General features: G+C 38.4%; 1 protein-coding gene across 2 annotated transcripts in view; it reads left to right on the top strand.

The window, feature by feature from the left end:
* The window catches only part of CPQ (carboxypeptidase Q), a 154447-nt gene that overhangs the window by 45437 nt on the left and 89511 nt on the right, over positions 1–19499 (top strand). For both annotated transcript variants that reach the window (XM_027692491.1, XM_027692492.1), the window contains exon 4: positions 10388–10595. In XM_027692491.1, the coding sequence (XP_027548292.1) occupies positions 10388–10595 (208 nt within the window). The remainder of the gene's footprint in view (positions 1–10387; positions 10596–19499) is intronic.

The following is a 19499-nucleotide window of genomic DNA, read 5'->3' as shown; positions in this document are numbered from 1 at the left end:
TCATATTTATAGATTGTTCCCATTAGCAGGGTAGGTGATTAGCATCTGTGACTTCTGCTAAACTGTTTCACCTTACCTTGATTTCCTGGTCACTGTTCACAGTACTTCTGCCTTGGCTGTCTAATATGAATACTGAAAATACTCTGGGAAACAGAGAGGAGTTGTCTTTTATATGCTTCTTTTTATTATTACTATTATTAAGTAGGATTAAGCTTTGACTGCAATTTATGGCTTTTTAATCTATTGTGGTTGCAACAGAAGAACATTTATTCTAAGAATAAGAAACAGAATATAACCAGTTGTTTCTGACTTATTTATGTTTGGATTTCTTCTCCTTAGTTTGTTGGTGGCTGTAAGCACACAAAAATGCCTCAACAAAAAATATTCAAACTATGTACTGTTTAGCTCTGGAAAATCAAGATTGATTCTAGACATTTGTGCACTGGACAACAAAAGATACTTTTGTCAGACAAGGGAGAATAATCGTATGAATCAACTAAAACCAGGGATTCTGAAATTCCATTCATCATTCTGCCTTGTGTCCCTGAGGGATCTTGAGTAGCTCACAGTAATATCTCTCTTTCCTAGTTTACAAGCAGTGGTAATAGTTTTTGAATATTAATTTATATTAACATTTGTACATTGTTTACTGTAAAGAAGACACCATTAAAAGTCAACTCTTCTAACCTGTGATTAAGTAGTCAATAGTAGATTCTGCAAAAATTTGCCTGTGCCAAAAACAAGTAACAATTGTGTTATTACATAACAGTGGGAGACTACTGCTGATAAATAATCCATTATATAACCATGGGGGTTTATTAGGAAATGAAGTGTAGTGTGTTTGATTGTTAACTTCAGCTAGATTGAGATTTCAGATTGGCCTAACTGGGATCTGTGGGAAATCTCTGGCAGGAGGTGAATGACAGAGAATATAGTTCATTACCTTGGAATATCGTACTTTCAGATGTAAATGTTTAGAAATAATTAGTTGACTGTAGCTCAGAGGATCTGGATTTTGAGCTCAATTCAGTAATAACTCACCATGAGACAGTTGAAGCCACTGGAAAGAGCATGAAGGAGATGGAATTAGTTTGACAGCTGCAAGGTAATTTAGCCAGTGTACATTAGCTTGTAGAACACAGTTCTGCTTCTAAAAATTATATGATGCATTTCTTTCTAAGTAGGTATCGTTTTTTAACAGATTTTCTATTTATATTATTCATTAACTTATATATACATGGTCTCAGTGTTAACATCTATCATTCACAATCAGTAAGATAATTTTCCTGCACAGTGTTCTTCAGGGGGGGAAATAATTCCTAGGTAGCATTTGAACACTGGGGAGAAAATTCCCACTTTTTATTCTGTTACTGTCTTGCAGTGTTGCACTAAGTATATTGAGCCCTAAGGCTGTGGGGTGTGCACCACTCCATGAATGCAGGTGACTCACTGCAGGCCTCTCCTCATGGAGGCTGCCTGAGCAGATGAGTGAGACCCTGGACAGATGGGTGAGGAGGAAGTGGGAAAGCCCATGGTCACCCCAACAATCCTTTTCTCCTGGAGCTACCAGAGGTGAGCTTGGAGAGTTCTGGCATTCTCGTGGCTGTCACTTTTCAGATTGGAATCTCATTGTGTCCCTAAATTCATATCACCTCAATCACCACATTTCATTAGATCTGACTGGCTGTGTGCTTGTATCTCTTGGTTAAAGTCCAAAATCACTTGTGCATTTTGATTTATGTACAGACTACAAAAGTAATTGTCGTTATTGTACACTCTAACAAAAACCTCCAGCCTGCAACCTTTTTTACAACAACATTTTCCTGAGCAACATGGATCAACTGATGAAAGTCAGTGAAAATTGTATTGCTTCAGAGTCCCTTTTCCAGCACAGACTCCTAGGCACTATTAGATATTAAAGAAATCCTTAAAATGTAAGAGTGGCATTGAGAATAATCTTCCCCCTCCCCTTCTGCAAATGATGAAAGAATCAATGTATCTCCAAGATTAAATCAGAAAAGCACAAACAGTCAAACATTAAGGAAAATAATATTACTATATAGTATGCATTGAAGATCACAACAAACTTGATATCAAAACCAAAACACTGAGAAAGTGTTGCGTTTTGTCAGCAATTTCTCTTTTCCTTTTGAGGAAGGAAAATTACTTGAATTCTAAAGACTCAACTAGTTCCTCAGAAAACCCCTACATTAATTTCCTCATGAGAACTGCTCTGTACTGGGTGTTCTTCCTGCATGCTCCCAAAGAAACCTGTAGCACGAGAAGATTCCCAGAACTTACTCAATCATTCTCTCAAACATGGTTTGCACTGGAAAGATTTTTTTTTTCAGCCTGACACTCTTTGTTTCCCAGTCACAACACTAATTGCCAGGAAAGGAGCTGTTCAGAGGAAAGACACACCTATTGGGACTTTTTTTATTTCATCTGATGTAGATTATGAAGCTTTTGGGACAATCTGCCACAGTCAACAGTCAACAAATACAGCTGGGGAAAGAACACTCACACTCGGCATGACATTTTACTGTGCTCAATGTTTAGTCCTAGTTTACAGGAGTTGTAATACTATAGTAAGCTTTAAAAATATATTCTGTTCCTAAAAAGAACTTTTCTGTTTACAATGGATGTCAAGATCAAGAATGAAAAATTCCAAGTGTCTCTGTAACTTTGGAGTGACAGACAAGACTTGCCTGAATTTTGAAAATAAAAGCATACTGTTTATTGGAGAACAAATTTATCAAATAAGTGTAATATACTATTAGATAGTTTTCTTATCACTTAGGCATTTACATTGCATTTTACATGCACAAGTGTCGTATAATCTGTGAACTAGATAACAGGCAAATACAATGGTCAGGTGATGTTAAAACAGTCCCTTTCATGTGACACTACTAAAATCTCTCAGTTGAGGGGAAAAATAAGTGGTACCCCTGTCTCTATTATTTTTACTAACATATTTTTATTCTCTTTTTTACTTGAATGGCAAAGATATTGGATTGGTTAATAGACCAGCAAAAAGGTGTTTAATATTCCATAGAAGTTAGATCTGTGGGAGCGAAAGAAGCATTTATGTAGTGAAAATGTTTTAGAGTTTCGATTTTCTTCAGAAAATATAGGGGCTCATCCAGACAGATGTCTTGTGGTGGCTGTTGGTTTGCTTATGGCTTGATATTGAATCCAATCAGGCCCTTTGTTCTTTCTTCTCATATCCAGTTGGGTTTTAAAGCCTTCTCCCACCCCACCCTCTCCCACACCCCCTTCTATTGAGGTTAATGGAAGTGTTGCCACAGATTTTCAGTGGAAACAGTGCTATATTCACAAACAAATAAAAGATGACTAGATTTCCCTGTTTCCTCTCATCTGTTTCACTTCTGTGATTTAATTCTATGCTAAGGTGACAATAACTATCATATTCTACTGTAGTTTTTTACTTTTAAAAACTCTCCCCTTTTATCCATTCACGTAGTTGCCTTTGGTACTAAGATACTGTTCTGTGTGCTGCTGTCTTCAGAGACATGCTTCCCCTCTGTCACTCCCATTCCTACCTTACGGATTTTTTCCAGACTGCCTTTGTGTTTCCTGTTGATGCTCAAGTCTTCCTTTTTACACTTTGAAAATGTGTCTCCATGAGGCTTTGCTTGCATCACTCCAACCTGTTGAAGGGAAAAAGTGTTATGCATTTAAAACTAAAATGCATTTAAGATACGTTTGTAGTTCAGTTTTTTAAGGAGGTCAGTATCCAAAGAGCGTACTGCTCTGAATGGTGTGTGGTGTGGAGAAGGAAGGAAAGAAGAAAAGCACCACCCACACACTCTTCTGTGAGTTTGAGACTTTCTCCTGCCTCCTCTCAGACCTTGCTCCCTTTTACTTACTTCTGTGGTCAGCTGATTAAAAGGGAGAAGTTTTTTTACTGGTGGTAAGACCAGTATCTTCCATTCCTACCGTTTTCCTTCAGCTCACTGAATGTTGACTGCATGTTATCCTTTACCATGACCATGTTTTGAAAGGAGGAGGAACCTCCCTGTATTGTCCCATGATATATTATATTCAGTGTCAGAGGAGACTCACGTTTCTGGTGACTTAATGTATATGCCTCTGTGTGTGAGAGCTTGACCTTCTCTGCTACCTCCTGTCTGCAATGAATCAGAGACTTGGAAGCACTGATATGGTGATTGATCCTACCTTGAAAGCTCTGATGCCTCTTCACACCTTTTTGTGCCTGATAATTTTAATGTAAGTATTGATTATCAATAATAAAAAATGTCCTTAAATGGAGGAAGTAGGAAGGCCAGGTCAGTATTCTAGACAGCTAGCTGTTACTTAGTTTGCTTTTGTATTGCTAGCCCTGTGATGCATCTTTGATTCGCTGCTTTCCAAATAAAGAGAATGGAGGGGTTTGTTGTTTTGATTTTTGATTTTTTTGTTTGTTTGTTTGGATTTATTTATATCCTTCCTGTAGGTATAAAATCCAACATCTGTTCTCAGTGAGGTTTTTTTAAGTTTTTCTTGTGTGCTCACTAGTCTCTGGTGATAGAGGAGTGTCAGTGAAGATATAAATAAGGCTCTGGCTCAAGTCTGGGAAGCCAGCAGTTCAACAAGAAAATAAAAAAAAAAGCCCATGAAGCCAGAAGCCTTGCAGCTGCTGGCAATTAGGATTGTCATTGGTGTTCCCTTCAGGAGCCCTCTTCTAACATATCTACGCTAGCATGCAGCAGGCAGCTGCCTTCTCACAAGAGAGGGATGTAAATACAGGAGGACAGAGCTTGGTGGTTCATATTGAGCAGAAGGAGGCCAAACAGGTGTATGAACTAAATAGTTCCCTCAAGATGTTGTCAGCTGCTGGAGAGTCATCCTCATGTCTGTAAGATTCAACAAGTTTCTTTTTCAGTTGGAGAGCAGATGATGCAAACTTCCATTTCCTATAGACCCTTGGAAAGCTTTGTGCGGACTTTTCTACTTTCCCAGCAGTTGGATAGTCCTGGGGTGGAATTCGTTGGAATTCATTCAAATTTCTTCATTTGATCACTTTACCATTCACAGTTGTTTTCTGCTTCTTGTTTGAAAACCCATATCTAATTCATGCTATTTTTAAAAAATTCTGCACTTACCATAGAATTCCCTTGGTGCTTGTGGTACTGAATATTATAATGGAATACAAACATATACGTGTTAGTTGCGTTCTGTAGGACATATGTAATCATGGCAAAGCTATTATGCTTGCCTGGTAAAGCCTAATTTTAATGAGTGCCTAGTACTGATTAAATGCAGTTTTCTGAATATTAATTTAAATGGAGTCCATGTGGTAACAGAGTAATCTTGTGCTCTTTTTCAAAGGGAATTTTCCTTGGTAATGCTGGTAGTTTCTGGAGCCTCTCTTACACTTCACTAAACTTATGCAGATGCTACATCAATTAAAGATTGGTACATAGTAATCTGAAAGAGACTGTATAGCTAGATTCCAAATATTCTAACTTTGGTAGCAGACTGCTTTATTATTAATTCCATATTTGTATTGTATTTTTACTCCTTAGCTTCTTAAAATTTTCTGTGCATATTCCTATTTGGTTTCGAATTTAACAGTCTTGTTATCATTTCAACTTACTGTAAACCAGCAAATCAAATCCTAAAAAAACAATATAAGAAGCAAATGAACCAAGAGAATCTTGGGACAAATGATGACAGAAGCACAAAATTAGGCTGAATTTATTTCTTTTATATTTTGCCAAGTGGCTGTAAATAGGGAATAGTCTTGATTTTATTTTGTATAGACCTAATTCTTCTGAAAAGATTAACAATACTTTTGACATTTGACTAATTGCAATTACAGTTTGGCCTCTCTATACAGATAATGGTGAGAATCGTGAAAGAACATACACAGTTTGAGTGCACACAAGGACAAGTTTTGTTTTGTAAGGACTTTATGGTGCTGGAAAAAGGGATTTACTTGACTAGAGTTCAGGCCTTACCATGCTGCTCCTGATGCAGAGAAAGTTACAAAAGTGAGGCACTCATAACTACTCTCCATAGCTGAGCACGAAAGCAAAATGTATAGTTTCCCTTCTGTTTTGCTACAGTATGTTTCTTCACTCACTTTAAAGTGTAAAGCTTTGTATATGGGGGAATTTTTTGTGATATGTAGAATATATAAGTATAAAAACAAAAGCAGTGTATGAGGAGGATGTGAGGCTATTACCAAGAGTTAAGGCTGTGATCCTGCTACAGCTAGTGATTAATATAGTCATGGTTCCATTCATGAATGTATTTTATGATTTAAGTCAATAATAACAAACTAGCTGATCTAATATGAACTCTTAGTGTACATGTGGTTCGTACAGTGAATATTGCATGGGTCCTGTAGAAAATAGGTGGTCAGATATGTAATTAGAGTCTTGCAATGTGTTTTGTTTGAGTGAGTAAAATAAAGACACTTAGATAACATTCATTTTGTATTTCCAAACCCTAGATTGCTTTTTGAGGTTGATATGAAGAATGGTGCATTGGAGGTGTGTGTATACACATTATGGCTGAAGTAGATCTTTGTAAGCTTTTGTATAATCAAGTTTTGGTTGTTTTTTTTTTCTTTTAGACATGTTAGAGTTCTTGTAATGTCATGCTTACTTCTCTCTTTAGGAGATTGCTGTCTTTGCCTGAGGCTTCAATTTGAGGTATGTTTTCCATCACAGTATCCAGTTTAGCTTGAAGCACTGGTTCTTACACAGATTATTTTTCCCTGGGCATTTTAGTTTATCTTAGAGATAAGGGTTGGAAGTGCAGGAACAAAGTAAAGAAGCATGCAAGGTCAGGTACCACAGTAATAACTGACCTGACACCAGCAACACATCTTTTCATTCACATTTTTTAGTTTCTCCACATTTGATTGTTTTACTCAGAAGAGAAACTGTCTCTTGATTTTTTTATTCTTCCTTTACACTTACCTGTAGGAGAGAAACCTCATCTGTTCCTTACTAGTCATTTGACATGCACTTCTAACAGAGAAAATGCCTTTTTTTTTTTTTGGAGCCTTTCTTCTGCCTTGTTATTCATACCATGATATTTCTCTTAAATCCTTTCAGAGATGTGAAATCTAGGGGATTATCAAAAGCAAAATTCATCCACTTTATTTATCTGAATCTTGTCAGCTGTGAACAAGAATGTCAGGACCAAATGACAATGAAGGTGCACCTTGCTTGCCTGTAGGTACCAATGTTGTAAAGTTGAATGCTGATTTCAAGTAAGGGTTGCTTTGTGATCTCTCTAACTGGTTTTATGTGATGCTTTTCTTTTCTTTTCCTTTTCAAGGGGTAGGGAATGGTAAATATAAGAGATTTTTTTTTTAAGTAAAATCCTTTTTCTTTAGAAATAATAGTCAAAAAGTCATGTTTATTCAGACTCAATGAAAAATATCTTCCTCGCCCCCAGTACAAAAATTCTTTCTCCTGGACTACATCCTCTTTGCCCTATTTTGAGCCAAACTCAGGAATGCTTCTCTCCACCTGTTACACACAGAGTCTGCAAGTAATTTGTATTTTATTTAGTTAATTCTTGCTCAGGTCTTGCCATATGGTCAGTAGCCTTTCCAGTTCTTGGTTATCTCTGCATAAAAGGGCCTTAATTTCCTTTACTTTTTTTTTAATGTACTCTTTGATGCTTTATTAAGCAATTTATTATGTAGATGTTATGCTTCCCGGAATTCTTAGTGTCTGCCACAAATGTTTTCTATGTGAGTTTATCTTGTAGCATTAGGAATATACAGTACTGTGTTACTGCTTTGTGCCTTTGTACTGGTAATGCTTAGGGTCCATTTCCCTTTTTGTAGCAATCATTTGGACAGTCATCCATTCCCTTCAGGTCCTGGTATCTGCCTGCCTGTGCCAATATATCTTAATTTTGGTAGTTGGGTTGACCTTTGTAAGCTTGGCAAAATAGTAGTTTGAACATAAAAATGGCACTACCAGGTGACTTCCAGGTTTATTTTTTGGCTAGCTGGGTAGATTTTGTACCTGCAAGTGTTTGTTCATTTGAGGTGCGTAAGCATGTGTGAATCTCAGCAGGTTGTCAGAAGCTTTATCCCGGTCAGGGATACTCCCCCGGGCAGATGGAGCTCGTCAGCCCTGTGAGGCCATCCATCACTCTAAACAAACCTACGTCCTGAGGACCTCACTGCCATTGTCCAAGCTCGCTTGGCCCCGGCAGATGAACCTTAGGATTAAAGGGTGGGCTCAGTTCAGCGCAGGCTGTGTCTCACCTAAAAAATCCATTGCGCAGGCTCGAAAGGTAAAAGACCTTTCCCAAAAATCTTCGTTCACGAAGACTGGCCATACATATTCAGAGTTGCAGTGGAACGTTGGGATTGAGCATCTGAAAGAAATGTAGTTGCTGCTTATATTGGAGAAACAAATACAGTTTTAGGGGCTTCTTTTGTTGAGTGTGGGGGGAAGTGGCAGGTCCATGGAGCCCCCGGGACCCCTGGAACTTGAGGAGCTTGAAATATTACAGGGTATAAAGCCTTTCCCATGAGAACAGTGAGTCTAATTAAACGTTCCCATGGACACAGTCTTGAGTTTTAGGGAGTTAGCTAGAAGAGGATAACAGTCCAAGGACGAAGCTGTTGACTGTGTGCAGGTGTTAAATTCCTGAGTATTTTTGTAAAAATATATTTACATTATGCGTGTGGGAAAGTAGGGACCAGCGAGCTCAATAAAGCTGCCTGCTACGCTGAGCAGGCTGACACCTCTTGTCTCATCACTCTTCGTGTGTGTGTCTTCTTTCTTCACAGACCAAAACCTAACAACAGATACCCCACAACAGTTGCACATCTGGGAAATAACAAGGACAGTGAAATCAGTGATAAAACTTGAATTACTGCAATTCAGTGTACACACCACGTTAGTACTAGGATATAGTCTTGCCAGAAGACACAGGTGAATGGATTCGTTTAAAATGAGCAGAAAAAAAAGTTTCTGCTCAGTTGTTGAACGTAGGGGTTTTTTTGAACATTAATACATGAAATTGTCATCTATCTCTTCCCCCCCCCCCAATGTGTTGTTTATTTTACATTGTTTGGAAAGTCTCCTGGTTAACATGCTGGGTATATCTTCAAACACTCAAAGAAATATTAAACATATGCAGCAAATTATCACAGTTTAAAAGCAGGGATGAGGATTGCCTGCTTTTTTTTTTTTTCCTCCAAGGACAAAGGGAAAGGAAAGAAGAAGAAAAAAGAGGATCTGAACTTATAAGTCTACATAAGTTTGTCCCACTCAGGGAGGATTATGTGGCACAAGACGTTCTGAGTACCAGGGTAACTGTTATTCCGGAGGTGAGCTATGGGTCACCCAAGCTGCAAAGCTGATGGAAGAGGCACCGGCCTTTGTATGAGGTTCAGCTGTAAACAACTGGGAGCAATAATCTCCTGAGCTGTTGCCACCTATAAACAGATCTATTTATATTCTGCAGCAGCTCCTCTGAGACCTCTGTAACTGTTTTTTAGTATTTTCTTGTCAAATAAATATTTATACATATCTACTGTGTGAGTTATATTATTGATTATATTATTGCTGAGAAGGATTTATTCTTCTAAACAAATAGAACTGAATAATTTCTCCTGTTTTACCTAATCTATAACTTTACAAAGTAGGTTTCTCCCTTACTCCTCACCACATCTCTTCCAGAAATTAAGTGGGTTTTTTTTCCAGTCTAGAAGACCTAAAAATAACCCAAATGTTGGTGGTTTTTTTGGTGGGTTTTTTGTTTGTTTGTTTGGAGTTTTTTTTTGTTTAAATGTAAAAAAAAAAGAGTCTGCTACTGTAAGAAGGCTCATAGGTGAGGATTTTCACGTTGTGCATTATTCTGGCCACTTGGCTCTGGGTGGCCCTGCTCGAGCAGAGGGGTTGGACCAGATGACCTCCAGAGGTCTCTGCCAACCTCAACTGTTCTGCAGTTCTGTTATATAGTATATGGAAAATAGCATTAAAATGTAGTAGTGAATTTTCATTTCATTACTTGTCACGGGAAAAAAAGAATGTACTTCTTGTAAACTGATCACTTACAGACTTCATTGCTTTTCTTCCTGATAAAGCTGTGAAGAAAGTGTGGTATCAGAGCATGTCAAAGCATGACAATGACCTAAATAGAGCTGACACAGAATAGATTTCCAGATATATATAATGGTAACAGTTTGATATTCTGATTAGTGTAAAAGCACTTGATGTATTTTATCAAAAGGTTTATTAAAAATAGTAAATATACCCTTTTTGAAAGTCTGCTGGGGGTAGTTGTGAATGTATTCTTTTTAATAATTCTGTGGTAGTGATAAAAACAATTACAGAGCTAAGTTGTTAACCCTGTCTTTTTATTTTTCTTTTAACAGCCCACATACAGGGGGGCAGAGTTACCAGCCTGATGTACCCCAAATCCCCACTGCTTGCATCTCCGTGGAAGATGCTGAAATGATGTCACGAATGTCTTTCCGGGGCACTAAGATTGTTGTGCACCTGAAGATGGGAGCTAAGACCTATCCAGACTCTCTATCTTTTAACACCGTGGCAGAGATAGTTGGAAGCAAGTACCCAGAGCAGGTGAGTGAGACTATACAAAAAGAAATTTATTTTTTCTTTAAAATATGAAAAAACAAACCCAAAGAACAGCCCTTTCTAAGAAATCACTACGACAAGTAACTTTTATCCAGCTGTTCTTCTACATTTCGGACATCTCAGTTTCTCAATCTTTTTCAGGTGACAGGTTTTGTTGCTACATTGAGCAGGTGTTGTGTGTGTGTTTGGAGGAATAAACCATCTGCACCGAAAAGTATCCACCAATTCTGTTTGAACAATAGTTAATCCTACATTGTTGGTTTCCATTTATAAGACTTTTCTTCTCACTTTCTCTTTTCTTCCAAATTCTTAGCTAAAAATCATACAACCTAAATTCATGGTCTTGAAGGATTTGTGCCTGGTATGAGGTCTTCTATGTCAGCTTCCAACATGGAATGACTTTTCTGGCAATATAGTTTATTGTGAAAATGCTGCTGTAACCTCAATTACAGCAGCACTAGAAATTTCCACTAGAGTACCTAGATCCACAACTTTTTTTTAAACATTGTAGTTTTATAGCTTCAATGGAATTACTATCTCTTACCTTTAAACCGGGTTTTATCTTTTAGGAGATGGTAGTTCTGTAGCTCTGGCTTGTGGTGTCTAGAGATCCTCAGATGTACAGTTTCAGAAACTTGAGCAGGGAAAAAGTAACTACCCCCATAGTTGATTGTTTTACATCCCACCACCTGTGAGTCTAGCTTCATGAAACATATTTACCAAGCTAAATGCTCCAGCTTCTAAATTAGGGTGCAGTTAATTTAATTTTGTCATCTGCATTTTTAACCATGTTTCTAACCAGTTAATTGGCTGTCTTTCCTGAATTATGTTTTGTGTATTTCAAAATTTGACATTTCAGTTCAGGTTATAAAGTATTCAGATCTAGACTTCAAAGATATGTTAAGGTGCTTGCCTGTACTTGATTTTCTTTTTGCTGTCCTGCTCTGTTTCTTTAAGTAATGAAGTGGATTGGGATCTCTTTGCTTCTTCCACCGAGAAGCTAATCTTTTTGAAACACTGGGTAAAGGCTTATTTACAAGCCCCCTGCTGATGTTAATGGAAGTGGTAGTGGACACACTTTCAAAATGTAACCAAGAAACAGGAAAATAAAACAAGTGAATGTTTAAGTTTTTTAGTACTCAGTTCCTTTTGGAGCCTCAATGGATGCTTCACACCACTCATTCCACTGCGTTACTCTAGTAAGAATAGGAACCATCTAGGTATTTAGGCAATAAAATACACTGCAGACCCAAACTCTTACAATGCTTTTTATGCCAAAGTGTTTCAAAATGCAGTACAAATCCAGGGGAACAGAAAGGTGCCATTTCCACAGGCTGGATTTCAGTTTAAAACTGAAACAAAAGCAAATCTGGATCTCTGAACTCTGGGTGAGAAATCAGTAGTGGGTGGTATTGCTTTTACAAAGGTCTAAAGCAAAACAGTTTGAAATTAGGTTGAAGCCTGTGAAACATAACTGGTCACAGGTATTGCCACAAATTATAACTTAAAATCCTGGAACTTAATTGAAAATGGGAGTCGCTGTAGGACAGTGAAGAAGTCTGGTGAAAAGTGATTCAGTTTGAGATGTAACTGCGCATTTAGATGTGCTTGTGTTCATCTATATATTGACCAGAATTTAATATACTGCTTGATTTATGAATAATTCATTAACTTCTCCCATGAGATTTTACCGTATTTAAGAAAAATAATCACCATGTACTGGAATAATATTTGTCTGACAGTTTTATCTGTAACAAGCAATGTCAAATATTATTACTCAAATCCTTTGGAGGAGAAAGCAATTTATTGTTTTTTCTTCCCTGTTTAAGAGGGTTTTGGAGGGTTCTTTTTTGGTTTTGTTCCTTTTTTTCTTTATTTGACCACTTTTGTAGCATTTTCAGTTCAGTTCCTCCTTTTTCAATCATTTTTCCAAGTGTTTTATGTGGATTCTTGCATTTAGCAATTGGGGTGGTCATGGGGGGGGGTAAGGAAAACAGAAAAAAAATAATTGACATATTTCTGATATATTTTCCCAAAGGTTTGCTGTATTTTAGACTTAGTGTTCTGAAAGTCATTGCTGCTGCAAGAAATGTTTGATATCACCAAAATTGCTACTCAGAATTGTCAAACCAGCACACCTTATTTTAGGCACCGATGCTTAACTTCAACACATTTACATTTCTGAATAACTTAAAGCAGTAAAAGAAATGTGATTACTGCTTTGTGAAGCATCAAGCTCTCAGGGATGCATTCATCTTCAGAGGCGATGATGTGACATGAGTGCAGATGTCCTGTTGCTTTTTGAGGCAGCTCTGTACTGAATGCACAAGTACCTTTGAAAAATTAACCCACTGATACCTCAGGTTTCCTTTCTGTTTGGCCAGCCAGTAGACAGTAAGCAAATGCTTCAACTAAGAAAAATGTACAGTGAAACCTACTGCAAATTGCAACTTTGCAGTGTCAAGTTTTCAGATGGTGTAGAAAGCTTCTGATCAGAAAAAGGAAATGGATTTTGTCATGCTGTCAGTGAAGTTCAGTGTCTCACTAGTGTCTTTCTTCTGTTTATCATTTTGTTATTACTTCTAAGTTAGGAAAGGGCTGCTCTCCCCAGACAAGACCCTTGCTAATGTCAGAGCAGGCATGACCGTGCATGTTTTGAGCACAGACATCCACCATCCTCATCAGTCTTGACGTCCTCATTTAGTGGCTTCTGAGGCACGATTAACTGTAGGTGCCCAAAGGAGGTGAGCCTGTGCCTATAGGATAATGAATTCAACATCAACAATCTGCCCTACATCCAGGCAGAAAGGGACCTGGGAGTTTGGATTGACAAGAAGCTGAACATGAGCTAGCAGTGTGCCCAGGTGGCCAAGAAGGCCAATGGCATCCTGGCCTGGATCAGGAACAGTGTGGCCAACAGGTCCAGGGAAGTGATTCTCCCCCTGTACTCAGCGCTGATGAGGCCACACCTCTAGTACTGTGTCCAGTTCTGGGCCCCTCAGTTCAGGAAGGATATTGAGGTGCTGGAGCAGGTCCAGATAAGAGCAGCAAGGCTGGTGAAAGGACTCGAGCACAAGTCCTATGAGGAGGGACTGAGGGAGCTGGGGCTGTTCAGCCTGGAGAAGATGAGGCTCAGGGGAGACCTCATCACTCTCTACAACTCCCTGAAAGGAGGTTGTAGCCAGGTGGGGGTTGATCTCTTTTCCCAGGCAGCTATCAGTAAGACAAGAGGGCATGATCTTAAGCTCTGGTAGGGGAGGTTTAGGTTAGATATTAGGAAGAAATTCTTCACAGAGAGGGTAATCAAGCATTGGAATGGGCTGCCCAGGGAAGTGGTGGATTCTCCGTCCCTGGAGGTTTTCAAGGTGAGACTGGATGTGGCACTTAGTGCCATGGTCTAGTAACCACAGTGGTGTTGGATCAAGGGTTGGACTTGATGATCTCAGAGGTCCCTTCCAACCCGGCTGATTCTATGATTCTATGATTTCTTCCTATAAACAGATGGGAAGCAGTGGGATCAAACATGCTATGACTTGATGCCCTTGCAGCCTTTCTGAGCTTGGGGTCCCATTCTCACAGTGCTTAGGACAGCAGCATGACTAGAAAACCTGTGGGTTGTTGGACTTAACATATTTAAGCTTGTATGACTACTGACAGTTGAGCCAAAGAGTTTGTGAAATGAGAAAAGTATGGTGGCAGAACTTGCTGAGGTCCAGGCTACTGCAGGCTAGAGACCTTTGCAGACCATTCCTGGTCTTTATCTTGGAGGATTATTTGAAGCACACTATTGCACCTAGGACCGTGCTGTTAGCATCCTTTTGTACTGTGTTGTGCATTGGTGAGATGTTTTATTTAAACTATGTAAGTTGACACTGGAGACTGACTGAGAAATTCACAAGTTAACTAATGTGGTTTTCATTTGAAATTCAGGCAGAGCTGGCAGTAAAACGTTTGTCTTCTTATTTCAATACAGATGTAACATAATTGATCCTAAAGTGCAGCAGCAACTGTTCCTAACTCTGGGGAGATGCTATAAATAGCAGCCGTTTGTTGTTAATCTAGCTTCAATGTACCTAATGTGCCAAACATGGAACCACAAAATACTTAAGTGAAAAGGTATCAAAGTGCATAAAGATATAACTCTTCTATATAATCCTGACTTTTAGTGTCTTTCCATGCTATGTATTTCTTGGTGTGCAATGCTGTTTTACTTATCCTACAGTTACTAAGTGATAAAAAACTGTTTCCTAAGTGCCCTAACACGTACATCAATTGAATGGTTGCTCTTTATTCTGTGATCTAGCATAAATACTTTAGAGCAGAAACAGATGAGCTCATAAGTGGCTTTTTCAGAATCCTGAAGAGCTGTTCCAGGAATTCACTCTACAAAGCTTTTTGCTTCCTGTTTTTATGGAATGCCATATATACAGTATGTACCATTTGAAAAGTGACTCTATTGAACACCACAAGCATGAAAGACCATTGAGGAATGTACTGTAGCTCAGAGCCAAGTTTGGACAGCCCTTTGAAAGTAGCAGTCCTAGGGATGATCTGAGAAACAGAGATGCTAAGGTAGTAGTTTGTGAAGGTCTTTACCAACCTGTGATTGATGTAACAGAATCTGTTCTGCAAAGGAAATAGCTGCTTATTTACTTCTTCATTCTTCTTCCTTTCCCTATTTCAAAGATCAGCCCTCTCTCAGATTTTGTGATACTGGGCAAAGATCCAGGGAACAAGAGAACATAAAAATTTTCCAGGCTCCTGAGCCTGTTAGGCACTCATGCACATAACTGAAGAAATAATTTGTAGACCAAAAAAGCCCATCCCAACCCCAGGAAAAAAAAAAGACAAACACAAAACAACCAGACTTTTCTGAAGATGTGTAATACTCAGTATAATGTTGTTTTATGGCCTGGCATCAGTTCTACATATGTTAACAAAATGTCTGTCCATTAGCTCTTTGATGTGGCTTCCAGACATCCCTATGCTCAAAGTAAATCATGCATACAATAGAGCTTTGAGGAGAAATGTTTTAGGAGCTTGATGCCATCACGTTATGGCTCCATTATCACATTTTCTCCATGTGGATTGTTTTGCTATTCATTCCAAAATGTTGAAGGGTTTCTAAGTGCAATCTGTGAGCCTCTCTCCTGGTACTGTAAGCTGATGCCTGTTGCTGCTAGAATTTAAGTGTATTTAAAAGAATTAGGAGATTGTTAGAGAGTTTTGGTTTTGAGAGTTTTGAGAATGCCAGCCCATTACTTCATGACAGATGGGGAAGGAGAAGTAGAGAGAGAAATGATGAAAAAGAAACAAGAGAAAGGGTGAAGAAGGAACATTGGCATTGTTAGGATATGTTGTATTTTCTTTAACATATTTGTATCTATGTTTGCTGAAATAAGTAGTACCTTCTGGAAGTGTTTGTTTTATTAGTAACAGGATTTTGTGCTATTAATTGGCAGTGTTGTCTTTTATCCTATGCCTTATGGGAGTGGCAATATTGCTGTCATTTGTTCTTAAACAGAGGTCTTGGCATGATGAAAACAGTCAATAAGAAACTGATATGAAGGAAAATTTCTCTTTGTAACTTGATAATTCCATTTATTTATTTATTTATTTATTTATTTAAACTACCAGAGGGCCTACCAAATTTTAAGACTAAAGTCCATGCTAGATTTTGTGGTGTAAAACTTGGCAAATATTTTAAAACTTGAATTGCTTGCTTAAAACCTAAGAGCTGACTGAAAACATTTAATTCTGGTAGGGAGAACTTGTCCATAGTTTGGCTTCTGACTAATTGACTGTTGCACCCTAATTCAGTCGTGTTTTGGACGCTTTGGTATCTGGGTATACAATAGCTACAACTTAAAAGTCATTTCTACATATGGGGTTGAGGTTGTTAAGGGGCAACATTTGAAAACACTTAGTACTACTTAGAGGTGTGCGTCTGAAATATTGGTAGAACAAGTGAATGTGTACAAATGGAAAAAAGATCCAAAACAACTTAGATATTTTCAAAAATTTTTTTCCTGATATAATTTTTCTGGAAGGGATCAGTTCGGTTTCACCAGTATAGTGTGACCTTTGTGAAGTTCAGATATTTTCAAAATGACTAAACCATATCTATAAATGGGCAGGTGAGAGTGGGGAGAGGGTCAGGTGGTAGCGGTCTCTACTGATCTTGGAGACACCTGAAGCTGCTGTGTGTCTCAGCTTGGTGATGCCAGAGGAGAACCAAAGGATGTGCTCTACTAGATGTGGGCAAGCCAGCAACTCTTTGAAAGAGTTCTCCTCTTGCCAGCTGAGGACACAGTTGCTGTCATTGCATGTGAACCATTGCAGTATGAGGGAAAAATGTATTAGCTTTAGTTACCACCAATGCCTGGTCTCCAGAGGGAGCAGCACCTTTGACTCAGTTCACTGGCATGCAGCTGGTGATGTCCTACATTACTGCAGCACTTGGGTGACAATGTCAAGGGATGAGGACATTGAGGTGGCCTTCCTCACTAGAGTAAAGTGGGGTTTGGAAGAACTGAGTGATGCTGTCACCCTGTTATACATGTTCCATTTCTATTCTCTTGATGTTCAGACAGTGGGCTTTCTGCGTTTCGCCTGAGCTTGGACATAGATATCACCACATACATGACAGCTGGCTGCCCTCCCCAGCCCCTTTCTTTTTTTGAATCTAGGCTGGTGTCTGCCCAAAGCTACTTGCTGGACCTTTGCTCTGTGCACTACTCTTCAGAGCGTTTGGTTAGGTTTTAAATACTCTGGATCCTAAACTGCAAGCAACTAAACTGTGAGACTAGAAATTAAAAAACAGCATTTAGAGTGCTTGTTCTGTTGGCTAGCAAATTCATCAGAGCATGCAGTTTTGTAGTCCTTTTGATGGTGTGACTATAAACAGATACACTATAATGTTTTTTCTTTCCATCCATTCCTTTGTCTCAACTCCCACACAACAGTTTAAAGAATTACTGTGGGGTTGAATTTCAGTAATAATTTATAAATACACGTAGGATTTACAGAATGATTATAAAAGCTTTTTCTCTTCACATTGAAAATGTTATCTTCTAAAATTACACTGCATCTTTCTTGCATTCTGATATGCAAGAGTATCTAAAGAGTAGTCATGGGTTTGGCAGATGATACTTGTCTGCGACATGAAGTAAGAAACACCACAGTATTGAGGAGGAAGGAGAAAAGAAACTATATTTTACTTATTATTATGAATAAGTTGGTGCCAGAAACACTAGTACCAAGTGTCAAGGATTAGTCTAAAAACAACTATTCACTATAGGGATAGTCAAATACCTGTTGTTGTATGTTTGTATTTGTTAGGTACAGACTGTATGCTTAACTTTGTGCAACAGAAGGAGGACTACCAATATAGTTCTTGTCTTTTGATGAATACTGTGCTAAAAAAATGCATATTTTCTGTGCAAATTTAATGGAAAACCGTGGAGGTCAAAAACTAAGCGATCCAGGTCAGGGGTAGAAGCTGGAATATTTATTGAGCATGTGACACACAATATAAGGGTCTTGGAGGCAGAACATGTTAGTGAAGAGGACAGGTTATGCTAACTGGGGGACGGATTATGCTAACTAAAGGATTACACAATTCTTTATTGCAATTACACAAGGTCGTTAATATTTTCCCACATGGCAGGGAGAGAAGGAAAGGGTTTCTACATTGTCTAACAACATCACCACAAAGTCTTTTCATATCTTGCTGAAGGAGGCAGGACAATCAAACATAGCTAAATATTAACAAGTCTTGTAATGAGGCTCCTCAGAGTAAGGAGTTTCTCCCGGCTCCTGCTGTCCATGGCCTACTACATAATCCTATCAGTTCCTTTTCTGCTGATAGCTGAGTTTCAGATCCCAATAGAAAACTGCTTGTCTAAGAGCATGTGGGTTGGATGTAGAGGGATGTTCGACACAGATTCATAGATTCCCACATACAGGACCAGTGTGGAGGAAGATCTGACAGTAAGATTTTAGATAGTGGACAGACATAATAAGGTTAATGAAGTGAAAGGGAAATGCTAAAAGCAGTGAAATGTAAAATGATCAGGTTGGGACTGAGCTGAAAGGGGGAAAAAACTTGGTCTGCTTAATCACACTGAGATACTGACAGGGGAGGTGGTACTCTAAGAAATGCGTGATTGCAGCAACTGAGAGAGATGGTTACTCAAGGGTGTAGCAGAGTTCGTAGTTTTGGTGGGCAGAGAGACCATGAAACACGGAACCAACTTCAGAATTGTGGTTAGACTTGTAGGGTTTTATGCATTGCTTTGCTGTTTTGTGAGAACTGGGAGTGGGGAGAGATGGTGAAAACAATAAGCTGACCACAGTTGGTGTGGTCTTTAAGAAAATTACTCTCCAGACCTTGCTTTACTAACAAAGTACATGCTTAAAAATGTTGATATAATTTGTCCTTTTTTTTTTTTTTTTAAATGCTGTTGTTATATAGTTTATACAGTGTCATTGTCCAGAAGGAGTTGCCCAAGCTTCTGAGACGTTAAAGGCCTTGGACTTTGCTACTCTAGCTTCATTGTAAATGTAGTTGCAGTGATGCAAAAGTATTTATTATCATTTGGCAAAGAAAAATACACTGTAAAACACATAAACCCAGTAAAATATGTCCAAAATGATTGTTAATAAAATATTAAAGGTCTTGTGAGGCTGGCAGTCATAAATCTTAATTACATCAAAGAATGAGTTTTGTTCATATGAGTTTCTCATTTATTATCAGTACTTATACCAACAATATGTCATGATGTAATATGTAAGTTATCTAAAATTTCATTGTGCACAAATATAATTTTAATAAATTGTAATAGGTAAGTGGAATTTTGGACAAAATCCTGATTTACATGGTTGACT

The sequence above is a fragment of the Neopelma chrysocephalum genome, unplaced genomic scaffold, assembly GCF_003984885.1.
Source record: "Neopelma chrysocephalum unplaced genomic scaffold, ASM398488v2 Primary Assembly neopelma1_86, whole genome shotgun sequence".
In the NCBI taxonomy this organism is placed as follows: Eukaryota; Metazoa; Chordata; class Aves; order Passeriformes; family Pipridae; genus Neopelma; species Neopelma chrysocephalum.
The sequence above is the reverse complement of the archived record's forward strand: the minus strand, read 5'-3'. Positions and strand labels throughout refer to the sequence as shown.